The 12,500-nt window shown below is 42.2% G+C and overlaps 2 protein-coding genes across 3 annotated transcripts in view; one reads left to right on the top strand and one right to left on the bottom strand.

Moving 5' to 3' along the window:
* The window catches only part of LOC310958413 (myosin light chain 5-like), a 7,429-nt gene extending 4,528 nt beyond the window's left edge, over window positions 1–2,901 (bottom strand). The window contains exons 1-3 of the mRNA XM_083929342.1: window positions 2,798–2,901; window positions 1,791–1,898; window positions 1,593–1,668 (exon numbers count right to left, since the gene is read on the bottom strand). Of these exons, the coding sequence (XP_083785468.1) occupies window positions 1,593–1,668; window positions 1,791–1,898; window positions 2,798–2,800 (187 nt within the window). The 5' untranslated portion in view covers window positions 2,801–2,901. The remainder of the gene's footprint in view (window positions 1–1,592; window positions 1,669–1,790; window positions 1,899–2,797) is intronic.
* Window positions 2,902–5,516: 2,615 nt separating this feature from the next.
* Window positions 5,517–12,500, top strand: part of ppp3ccb (protein phosphatase 3, catalytic subunit, gamma isozyme, b) — a 21,249-nt gene continuing 14,265 nt past the window's right edge. For both annotated transcript variants that reach the window (XM_083930294.1, XM_083930293.1), the window contains exons 1-3: window positions 5,517–6,072; window positions 10,095–10,292; window positions 11,281–11,405. In XM_083930294.1, the coding sequence (XP_083786420.1) occupies window positions 6,021–6,072; window positions 10,095–10,292; window positions 11,281–11,405 (375 nt within the window). In that variant the 5' untranslated portion in view covers window positions 5,517–6,020. The remainder of the gene's footprint in view (window positions 6,073–10,094; window positions 10,293–11,280; window positions 11,406–12,500) is intronic.

Below are 12,500 nucleotides of genomic sequence, written 5' to 3'. Positions count from 1 at the left end.
GCAGCTTTAAGTGGAGTCTCCTCCTGCTGGACATTAGAGAGAATGCAGCTTTAAGTGGAGTCTCCTCCTGCTGGACATTAGAGAGAATGCAGCTTTAAGTGGAGTCTCCTCCTGCTGGACATTAGAGAGAATGCAGCTTTAAGTGGAGTCTCCTCCTGCTGGACATTAGAGAGAATGCAGCTTTAAGTGGAGTCTCCTCCTGCTGGACATTAGAGAGAATGCAGCTTTAAGTGGACAGTAGATAGAACACAGGACAGTAGATAGAACGCAGCTTTAAGTGGAGAGTAGAGAGAACACAGCTTTAAGTGGACAGCAGAGAGAACACAGCTTTAAGAGGACAGCAGAGAGAACACAGCTTTAAGTGGACAGTAGAGAGAACACAGCTTTAAGAGGACAGCAGAGAGAACACAGCTTTAAGTGGACAGTAGAGAGAACACAGCTTTAAGAGGACAGCAGAGAGAACACAGCTTTAAGTGGACAGCAGAGAGAACGCAGCTTTAAGTGGACAGCAGAGAGAACGCAGCTTTAAGCGGACAGCAGAGAGAACACAGCTTTAAGTGGACAGCAGAGAGAACGCAGCTTTAAGCGGACAGCAGAGAGAACACAGCTTTAAGTGGACAGCAGAGAGAACACAGCTTTAAGTGGACAGCAGAGAGAACGCAGCTTTAAGCGGACAGCAGAGAGAACACAGCTTTAAGTGGACAGCAGAGAGAACACAGCTTTAAGTGGACAGCAGAGAGAACGCAGCTTTAAGCGGACAGCAGAGAGAACACAGCTTTAAGTGGACAGCAGAGAGAACACAGCTTTAAGTGGACAGCAGAGAGAACACAGCTTTAAGTGGACAGTAGATAGAACACAGCTTTAAGTGGACAGCAGAGAGAACACAGCTTTAAGTGGAGAGTAGATAGAACACAGCTTTAAGTGGACAGTAGATAGAACACAGCTTTAAGTGGACAGTAGATAGAACACAGCTTTAAGTGGACAGCAGAGAGAACACAGCTTTAAGTGGACAGTAGATAGAACACAGCTTTAAGTGGACAGTAGATAGAACACAGCTTTAAGTGGACAGCAGAGAGAACACAGCTTTAAGTGGACAGCAGAGAGAACACAGCTTTAAGTGGACAGTAGATAGAACACAGCTTTAAGTGGACAGTAGATAGAACACAGCTTTAAGTGGACAGCAGAGAGAACACAGCTTTAAGTGGACAGCAGAGAGAACATAGCTTTAAGTGGACAGCAGAGAGAACACAGCTTTAAGTGGACAGCAGAGAGAACACAGCTTTAAGTGGAGAGTAGATAGAACACAGCTTTAAGTGGACAGTAGATAGAACACAGCTTTAAGTGGACAGTAGATAGAACACAGCTTTAAGTGGACAGCAGAGAGAACACAGCTTTAAGTGGACAGTAGATAGAACACAGCTTTAAGTGGACAGTAGATAGAACACAGCTTTAAGTGGACAGCAGAGAGAACACAGCTTTAAGTGGACAGCAGAGAGAACACAGCTTTAAGTGGACAGTAGATAGAACACAGCTTTAAGTGGACAGCAGAGAGGACGCAGCTTTAAGTGGACAGCAGAGAGTCGGACACGTACCCAGAGACGCGTACGTGTCCTTCAGATCTTCTTTGTCGATGAATCCGTCGCGGTTCTGGTCGATGAGGGTGAACGCCTGCAGCACAGAGACGCAGCGGCTTTAGGTTAACGTCAGAGCTTCAAGTTAGAGCTTTAAGTGAGAGCTTTAAGTGAGAGCTTTAAGTGAGAGCTTTAAGTGAGCGTGTGTGGTGACGTCACCTCTTTGAACTCCTGGATCTGAGTTTGTTCGAACATGGAGAAAACGTTGGACGAGGCTCTCTGAGCTCGTTTGGCTCCTCCCTCCTTCTTCTTCGTCTTCCTGCTCGCCTGCAAACACGTTTAAAACACCACACGGGCGTTTATTAAATATTAATAATATATAAAAATATATATAAATAACACCAGAGGGGACTTATTTAATATATATATATATATAAATATATAATATATACACGTTTATTAAATATATAAATATATAAATAAATACGTTTAAAACACCACACGGACGTTTATTAAATATATAAATATATAAATATATAATATATAATATAAACACGTTTATTAAATAGATAAAGACATATATATATATATATATATAAATATATTTATATATTATTAATAAAGCTAAAGGGATGTTTGTTATTTGACTCTCGTCATCTTCATCTTATTTTTATTTTTGTCGTTAATAAAAAACAGATTATTTTTTATTATTTTAGGAAAGTTACGTTTACTTTGCTTCTTGTTTTAATAATTAAAATAATTAATACTAAACATTAATATGGAGTCACAGGAGCGACATTAAAATTAATTATCAATTTAATTTAATTATTAATTAATAAACTGTAAAGGATCAAGAAAATAAATGTGGGAATAAAACGATAAATATTTAAATTAATAATAATACATAAAAATAAAAATGAATTCATTTGAAAATAAATCAAAGCAAATTATACAAATATCCTTTAAAAAATTTAATTAATTATCCTTAAAAAATGTAATTAAATATCCTCAAACCAAATTTAAATAAATCAAAAATCTGTAAATTCAAATGTAAAGATCTTTCATATTGTTTTTATAAAACAAAAGAGTAAATTTAAAAAACATAAAGCATTAAATAAAGATAAATAAGATCCATTAAAGCTCTTTCATAGAGCCGTTATAAAACAATAAAAGAGTAAATATAATAATAAATAAAGAGTATATATAATAATAAAAGTATAACTGACCATGTCTCTTGTCCCACTCTTCGTCGCTGCCTCGTCTCCTTCTGTGTTTCTGTGTTTGAGTGTTTGAGTCTCAGCAGCTGATCCTCTTTAAGTAGCAGCTGCAGAGACCGGACCCTGGACCGGACCCTGGTCTCAGAGCTGATGACGGTCCTGATGAGGCTCCTGATGACGGTCCTGATGAGAGTCCTGATGAGCCCGGGGGCTCCGGGGCCCACGGGGGACCCCCCAGACCGGCACACATCCCCTTACAAGGGCAGGAGGTTCTGCAGAACCCTGGTCCTCCAGAGACACGAGAACCGGACCTTTTACAGGGGGTTTCTATTTACAGCTGCACAAAAGTATCATTATATATATATTTATATATTTAATCATCTATTTACAGCTGCACGACGTTTATATCTGTTTAATAATGTTTATTATTTAATAACCTGTTTATTATTTAATAATGTTTATTTTTACAGGGGGTTCTATTTACAGCTGCACGACCCAGAAATATCATTATGCATATACATATATATATATATATATATATATGTATTTAATCATCTGTTTATTATTTAATAATCTCTTTATTATTTATTAACCTGTTTATTTTTACAGGGGTTCTATTTCCAGCTGCACGACGCTCAAATATTATTATATATATATATTTATAATCATCTGTTTATTATTTAATAATGTTTATTATTACAGGGTTTATATTTACAGCTGCACGACGCAGATAAATATTATTATATATATATTTATATATAATCTGTTTACTTTTACAAGTTTTCTATTTACAGCTGCACGACGTTTATATCTGTTTAATAATGTTTATTATTTAATAATCTGTTTATTTAATAACTTGTTTATTATTACAAGGGGTTCTATTTACAGCTGCACGACGCTCAAATATTATTATATATGTATATTTAATAACCTGTTTATTATTTAATAACCTGTTTATTATTTAATAACCTGTTTATTATTTAATAATCTGTTTATTATTTAATAATCTTTTTATTTTTACAGGGGGTTCTATTTACAGCTGCACGACATTTATATCTATTTAATAATGTTTATTTAATAACCTGTTTATTATTTATTAAACAACATAAACCACATTTATTTCAAACCTGTTTTTCCTTTAAAACTTTAACTTAAGTCTGAATTTTATATTTATTTTATTTTTTATTATTTTAAATCTATTTTTTTAATATTTGACAATTTATTTTTATTATTTCTCTATTATATTATATTTTAGTATTTTCTATCTGTTTTTATCTATTTTTAAATCTTCATATTGAACCTTATCCTGTTTTATATTTATATTTTATTTTTTATGACTATTAATTTATTTTTTAGTTTTTGTTTTAAATGATTGAATCGATCTAATTTAAGTCTTTTTATTCCTTTATTCTTTCATTTTATTTTAATGACTCTTAATAAATGTTTAAATCTTCTATTCACAAATTTATCTTCAACCTTTTTCTGCGTTTTACTTTTATTAAAAACTATTTTTAATATTCTGCTGAACTTCTGCTGCTTGTTTTATTTCTTTTATTTTTTAATCTTTTCTCTTTTTGAGGCAGTTTTGATGAAACTTCACATTTAATGAGTTTAATAAAGAAAAACAGCAGATTTATTCATATTCCATGCATTTATTTTATTTTATTTATTCATTTATTTTATTTATTGCAGAAATATGTTTTGGCACTGATCTTATTTTGTTAAATCTGTAAAAAATAAATAAATAATTCAACATGTTTTTGTGTTTGTGAAATTAATTTTAATGGAAAAACAACAAAGTGTGAAACTTTCAAAACCAAAGAGAAACTTTTTCTCTTCAGCTGCTGAAAAACAACAATAATAATAATAATCTGCACAATAAAGAAGAAACACGTGTTAAATACATCAATAAAAAAATATACATGAAGATACTTAAAATATCTTTATATTTAAGATACTTAAAGACATTAATACATTTATAAAAACTTAGTAAATAATACACAAGTGAAAAATAAACAGTTATTAATAAATATACAAAAACATAAATAATAAAACAATATATATAAATACATTAAAACATTTATAAAATCTTAGTAAATAATACATGAATAAATACAAATATACATAAAGACATTACTAAATATATAAAAACTTAGTAAATGATAAAAAATAAAATATATATAAACATACACTAGTAGATATATAAAAAACAAATCATACATAAATAAATAAAAATACACATGAAGACAGAATTACATTAATAAAATCTTAGTAAATACATAAATAAATAAAAATAAACTATATATTTCTTAATCAACTTTTACTATAAAACTTCTACTTTATTCTTCATTTTATGACTTTAATCTATTTTAAATCTACTTTTAACTTTTTAAATTTTACCTTTTTCTGCATTTTTATTTCCTGTGTTTTATTTTTTATGACTTGAATCTATTTTTTAAAATCTCCTTTACACCATTTAAGTTACTGTGAACTATTAAAGTTTTGTTTTATTAAACTAAAAACTTATAAAAAAATATGAATTTATAAATAAAACACCTCTGAGCGAAGCCGCCGCGTCTGTGTTTTCCTACGCTGTGAACACAGCGAGAGCCGGCGGCTCAGCGGACCGTGAACGCATCACATGAAATATCACATTAATACTACACTACCCACAAGCCCCCCCGCGGCGCGGGTGAGCCATGTTGTAGGAAATCCTCTTGCGGCGGATTACGTTAATCTGACAGAAGGGGTCTGGACGACACCTCGGATCACGACGGAGCAGCAGCGGCCGAAACTGACGCCGCTCAGCCGAGAATAACGGGATACCGCGGAGGCATGATCTGACGCACTTGTCCCGCTGCTCCTGAAGGCATCATCGGCGGCGCCCGGGCGGTTTCCTGGATCCGCCTGACAGACACCGACAGCGGCTCCGCAGCAGCACCGCACCGCCCCGCGGAGCACAGCGGAGGACCACAGCGAAAGCGTTCATCCGTTAGTTTAACAGCTCTCCCCCCTGTTCCCTTCCCCTCCGCCAGGTTTAGCTCGGCTCGGCTCGGCTCGGCTCGGTTGTCCTGTCCGCGGGAAAGAGCAAAGAAGCCGCCGCTCCTGCCGCTGCTAACTCAGCTAGCTGCCGCTGCTAACACAGCTAGCGCGGCTAGGAAAGGAATTTATCAAGTTTAGTTCGCTGTCGAGCGCGTTCGCCCCCGGCCCGCGGCCCCGCAGAGGACGGAGGATGTCGGCGAAGGAGCAGAACAAACTCTCCACCACGGAGCGGCCCATCAAAGGTTTGACCGGTTCTTTTCTCCACGGTTCAGGAAGTTAACGGAGCTAGTTAGCTTCATGTGAGCTAGTGACAGGCTAACGACGCTGACTCTGGCGTTAGTCTCGAACGTTTCCTCCGCTGCCGCATCAACGGAAGCGGAGTGATGATGTGAAGCAGTCCCGTGGGTTAGTCCGCTGTCACAGCCGAGGTCCGGAGCCTGCACCCGGGCTGAGGAGGACCGCAGCACATGCAGAAGGACCAGGACTGTGTCTGACGAGAACCAGCAGCTAAAGGATCAAAAACAGAAGCAAAAACAGAAGCAAAAACAGGAGCAAAATGACTAAAAACAGGAGCTAAATGACTAAAAACAGATGCAAAATGACTAAAAACGGAAGCAAAATGACTAAAAACAGATGCAAAATGACTAAAAACGGAAGCAAAACGACTTAAAACGGAAGCAAAACGACTAAAAACAGAAGCAAAACGACTAAAAATAGAAGCAAAATGACTAAAAACAGAAGCAAAATGACTAAAAACAGATGCAAAATGACTAAAAACGGAAGCAAAACGACTTAAAACGGAAGCAAAACGACTAAAAACAGAAGCAAAATGACTAAAAACAGAAGCAAAATGACTAAAAACAGAAGCAAAATGTCTAAAAACAGATGCAAAATGACTAAAAACGAAGCAAAATGAATACAAACAGATGCAAAATGAGTAAAAACAGATGCAAAACGACTAAAAATAGAAGCAAAATGACCAAAAACGAAGCGAAATGACTAAAAACGGAAGCAAAATGACTAAAAACGGAAGCAAAACGACTGTAAACGGAAGCAAAACGACTAAAAACAGATGCAAAATGACTAAAAACAGAAGCAAAATGAGAAAAAACAGAAGCAAAATGACTAAAAATAGATGCAAAACGACTAAAAACGAAGCGAAATGACTAAAAACAGATGCAAAATGAGTAAAAACAGAAGCAAAACGACTAAAAACAGATGCAAAATGACTAAAAACAGATGCAAAATGACTCAAAACAGAAGCAAAACGACTAAAAACAGAAGCAAAATGACTAAAAACAGAAGCAAAATGAGTAAAAACAGATGCAAAATGAGTAAAAACAGAAGACAAATATGAAAAAATAGATGCAAAATGATCAAAAATGGATGAAACATGAATAAAAACAGAAGCAAAATGACAGAGAATTGACGTTAATCACCAACATTGTAAGTTCTTCGGTCCTGATCAATAAACCGAGCGACAGAAGAATCAAACCAGGCTAAAAAGAGTAAAATCTGAAGCTAAAGGACAGGAAAAAGGTGCAAAATGACTCAAATTTAACACTTAAGTCTCGGTGCAGATGAACGGTGTTTCCCAGGTTTACAGCGTTGGGGGTGGGGGGGGGGGCTGAGTTTCAGTTTCCTTTACCCCGTTAGGGGCGGAGCCTCTTTGAACGAGTGAATCTCCAACGCTGTCGACGTTTCTGAGGGTTGGAAACACAAGAAGAAGAGGAGGAGGAGGAGGAGAAGAAGAGGAGGAAAAAGAAGAAGAAGAGGAAGAAGAAGAAGAGGAAGAGGAGGAAGAGGAAGAAGAAAAGGAGGAGGAAGAAGAAGAGGAGGAGGAGGGAGAAGAGGAGGAGGAGGGAGAAGAAGAAGAAGAGGAGGAAGAAGAAGAGGAAGAAGACAAAGAAGGAGAAGAAGGAGAAGAGGAAGAAGAAGAAGAAGAGGAGGAAGAAGGAGAAGAAGAAGAAGAGGAAGAAGAAGAGGAAGAGGAGGAGGAAGAGGAAGAAGAGGAAGAAGAAGAAGAGGAGGAGGAAGAAGAAGAGGAGGAGGAGGAGGAGGAAGAAGAAGAGGAGGAAGAAGAGGAAGAAGAAGAGGAGGAAGAAGAAGAAGAGGAAGTCTCATTATTTCCCTGTTATAAACAAACAGGACCCATGAATGTGCAGTGATGCCAGAGCTGCAGTCCAGGGTTCGGTGCTTTGCTCAACAGCACCTCGGCAGTGCCCAGGAGATGAACCCACACACTGGGACTCGAACTGGCGACCCTACGGCCCCCAGCAGAGTCACCTATAGACAGAGTGTGTGTGTGTGTGTGTGTGTGTGTGTGTGTGTGTGTGTGTGTGTGTGTGTGTGTGTGTGTGTGTGTGTGTGTGTGTGTGTGTGTGTGTGTGTGTGTGTGTGTGTGTGTGTGTGTGTGTGTGTGTGTGTGTGTGTGTGTGTGTGTGTGTGTGTGTGTGTGTGTGTGTGTGTGTGTGTGTGTGTGTGTGTGTGTGTGTGTGTGTGTGTGTGTGTGTGTGAAGGAGGCAGGTTTAATGAGGTGGTGCGGTCCTGAGCCGTTCTAATCCTCTGAGCCAATCACACGCGGCCTTCACCTGGGACACGCACGGCCTCTCCCACCTGCTGCGGCTACGATCATCGCGTCGCTCGCAGCTAGCAGCCGCGGCGGCTAGCTAACTGAAGCTAGCCCCGGCTAACTGAAGCTAACACCGGCTAACTGAAGCTAGCCCCGGCTCAGCCTGCTCTGCTATTGTGCTAAAGGGAGGTGATGCTAATGCTAATGCTAACAGGGGTCTGATATTTGAAGAACAGGAAGTTGCTCAAAGGAAGCGTTCAGGTGCTGCACGACACGCTTCACGCTGCACCCACGCCGCCCTTCTTCTTCTTCTTCTGGATTTCCAGCAGAACAGACGTCTAAAGGCACAAATCAGTTTTTTTGTTCTGGAGAACGCACCAGGGTCCGTGTGCACCAGGGTCCGTGTGCACCAGGGTCCGTGTGCACCAGGGTCCGTCTGCACCGCGTGTGCACCGGGGTCCGTCTGCACCAGGGTCCGTGTGCACAAGGGTCCGTGTGCACCGGGGTCCGTCTGCACCGGGGTCCGTGTGCACCGGGGTCCGTCTGCACCGGGGTCCGTGTGCACCAGGGTCCGTGCGGGTCCGTCTGCACCAGGGTCCATGTGCACCGGGGTCCGTCTGCACCAGGGTCCGTGTGCACCGGGGTCCGTGTGCACCGGGGTCCGTCTGCACCAGGGTCCGTGTGCACAAGGGTCCGTGTGCACCGGGGTCCGTCTGCACCGGGGTCCGTCTGCACCGGGGTCCGTCTGCACCGGGGTCCGTCTGCACCGGGGTCCGTGTGCACCGGGGTCCGTGTGCACCGGGGTCCGTGTGCACCGGGGTCCGTGTGCACCGGGGTCCGTCTGCACCGGGGTCCGTGTGCACCGGGGTCCGTGTGCACCGGGGTCCGTCTGCACCGGGGTCCGTCTGCACCGGGGTCCGTGTGCACCGGGGTCCGTCTGCACCGGGGTCCGTCTGCACCGCGTGTGCACCAGGGTCCGTGTGCACCGCGTGTGCCCTGACAGAGCGAGGTCTGGATCCTTGGTCCGATAATAAAACCGTGAAAATCCTCCGTGACCCAAATATTCACCAGTCCAGGAACAAAAACACGGAACCATCACACATTTATTATTTCACCTTCGTCCATTCAAACAGAACACAGGAGTGTTGTTGTGCAGAGACGCGCTGATTTAAGGAAACACACGTTTAAAGATGAAAAGGTACCGAAGAAAAGAACTACTTTGGATTTAGTTGAAATTATCACCAAGATGTTTCTGTGCGTTTGTTTTGGGTCAAAGTTTATTCATTTTGTGTCGATTTTATTCATTTTGAGTCGATTTTATTCATTTTATGTCAATTTTTAGTCATTTTGAGTCGATTTTATTCATTTTACATCAATTTTCAGTCATTTTGCTTCTAAAGAAAAGTCTTTGTCAGGTTTTGCTTGCACCGCAAATGTTTAAGCTCATAAATATAATATTCCTAAATCAGTATTTTGATCACGTAGCTTTTAATCATCAGTCATTTAGCATCTAAAAAAGATAGTTTTGTCTGTTTCTACGCAGAAGTTTCGTGGCCTCGGTCACAGGAGAAATGAGCAGCATGAGTCTAAGTTTGTGTCTCAGCACTGGGATCAAACCGGCTCCTGTTCTGAGTTTGATGAGCAGAACCTGTGATCTGTGTGTCGTTAACCGTAGTTCTGTGTCTGTTGCAGCGGTGCCGTATCCTCCCGGGACACGCCTGTCCGTCAAAGACCTGTACGTGGACGGGAGGCCCAGCGTGGAGGTGCTCAAGGCCCACCTGGTGAAGGAGGGCCGGCTGGAGGAGGAGACGGCTCTGCGGATCATCAACGACGGAGCCGCCATCCTGCGCCAGGAGAAGTGCATGCTGGAAGTGGAAGCCCCCATCACAGGTGCCGCTTCTCTCTGCTGGTGTCAGGGTTTCCCTCGGACGGGGCCGCGGTGTTACGAGCCCCGCGCTGCGTCTCAGATCTATTTCTACAGCTGCCCCCCCGACACGGGCCCGGCCCAGGCATCCGACCCCCCGCCCTATTTTTATCCGCCCCTGCTCACCGATGTTCCTGTGCTCTCACGTGTTTCTTCTTCTTCTCTCTCCTCGTTCACGCGCTTTATTCTCGTCAGTCGACTCGGAGAAAAGCACATTCAGCAGAAATGAGTCTGCAGCGAGTTTCATCGTTTAAGAATCATTTTCGTTTCTGATGCAACGACGTGAAACGACCCGCGCTCCTCTAAGAACGACCGCCGCTCAGTCCTACGTTAGCAACCGTAACTATGCAGCGGAGATCGTGTGTTTCACGTGAACCTGCAGCGTGGATCGGGAGTCAGGCTCGTCCAGGTGATGCTGAGGTTTCCATGACGACGCCGTCACCAGCTGCTCGCTGAGAAATGACGTTCACAAACGACCGAACTACGTTAAGACGGACGCGCTGTTTCAAACGTGCTCGCCACTGCAGGACGAGACACGAGCCGAGCCTCGATACACACAGGAACAAATGAGACCTCCATCATTTACATATGGAAACAGAAATAATTAAATAAATGTAATTAATCACATTTTTAGTCCGTTTGCATCTGTTTTTTTTAGTAATTTTGCATCATTTTTAATCAGTTTGTATCAGATTTTTAGTAATTTTGTTCATTCTGAATCAAGAAAATGACTTTAAAGCCTGATATCAATGAACACACACACTGTAGTTTATTCACACACACACACACACACACACACACACACACACACCCCAGCAGAGTGAGTCTTTCACCTGTTGGTTTGATAAACAGCTGTTTTAGACGATGAAACTCTTTATTTGTGTTAAGTGTGAACCAATGAGACAAACACACTCCTGACTGTGTGTGTGTGTGTGTGTGTGTGTGTGTGTGCAGTGTGCGGGGACGTCCACGGGCAGTTCTTCGACCTGATGAAGCTCTTCGAGGTGGGCGGATCCCCCAGCAGCACCCGCTACTTGTTCCTGGGCGACTACGTGGACCGAGGCTACTTCAGCATCGAGGTGAGCGCGGCGCGGCGCCGCCCGCGTGTTTCTCTTTCTCACACTTGCTCTGACATTTGCAGCTCTGGCCTGTTGCTCCGCTCCGGCTTAGCACAGCATCTTTAAATAGTCCAAGGAAATGAAAGGCACACTGTCTGCCTCCTCGCTGTGCCCGGGCGCCCCACCCTCACACACACACACACACACACACACACACACACACAGACAGGGACACACACCGGTGTACGTGCACACACACGCCTCCTCGCCCACTCGCTCGTTGCCTCTGGGCTCGGGCCGTGTCCCAGTTCCAGCGCCCTGTGTTCTGCAGGGAGTCTCCACGTTTCCCGGCTGCTGTCGTGCGTCCTTGTTGGGATCAGTGGAGTTCCTGGTGTCATTTCACCTCAGAGAGACACAGTTTCACCCTCAGACGAGCTGAGAGTCTCTGCTCTGAGTGTAAATCCAGCGTAAAATCCTCCCAGGGTCTTTTTCTGCACTTACATTCATCAAATAATCAGTTTTTTCATGTAACAACTGTTAACGGAGAAACCCAGGGAGTCGCTAACAGCCGGACGTGGCTAACACTGTGTCCTAACAGCACACAACATGAGCAGTGTAATCAAAATCACTTTACTACACTTTAGTCGGACGTATATTTAACTTGACACCAAATCTGTTACGTCACTTTTGACCTTGAGGAGTTTGCACGGCGTCCGTGCTGCGGACTTGTTCTTCTGAGACGCGGTTAAAGATAGACGAGCCTCAGGTTTCAGCTCCTCGTCACTGGGACACCAGTGATTGTTTTTATTATATATATATTTATATATTTATGTGCTCGCCCCGCTGGAATATAAAAATATAATGTAACCCACACGGACCCGAGTCGCTGATTCCACCTGATGTTCCTTATTTCAACTTTGTGGTTTTTTCCATAAAACACGTCGTACCCGGAAGAAAAGAGCAGCTCTGAGGAAGGCCGCCCTCCCACTGTGCCTCCGTCCTGTGCACCAGCACGTGTCACGGCTAAAGTCTGGTTCCTTTGACCAGTGTGAGTGCAACCGTACCACGTCTAGGAGCGGCACGCTTGCCGTCCACGGCCCGTTTGGGAGAGGTGGG

This window comes from Echiichthys vipera (assembly GCF_963691815.1).
Source record: "Echiichthys vipera genome assembly, chromosome: 16".
NCBI lineage: Eukaryota > Metazoa > Chordata > Actinopteri > Perciformes > Trachinidae > Echiichthys > Echiichthys vipera.
This window is presented reverse-complemented; position numbering and strand designations above follow the sequence as displayed.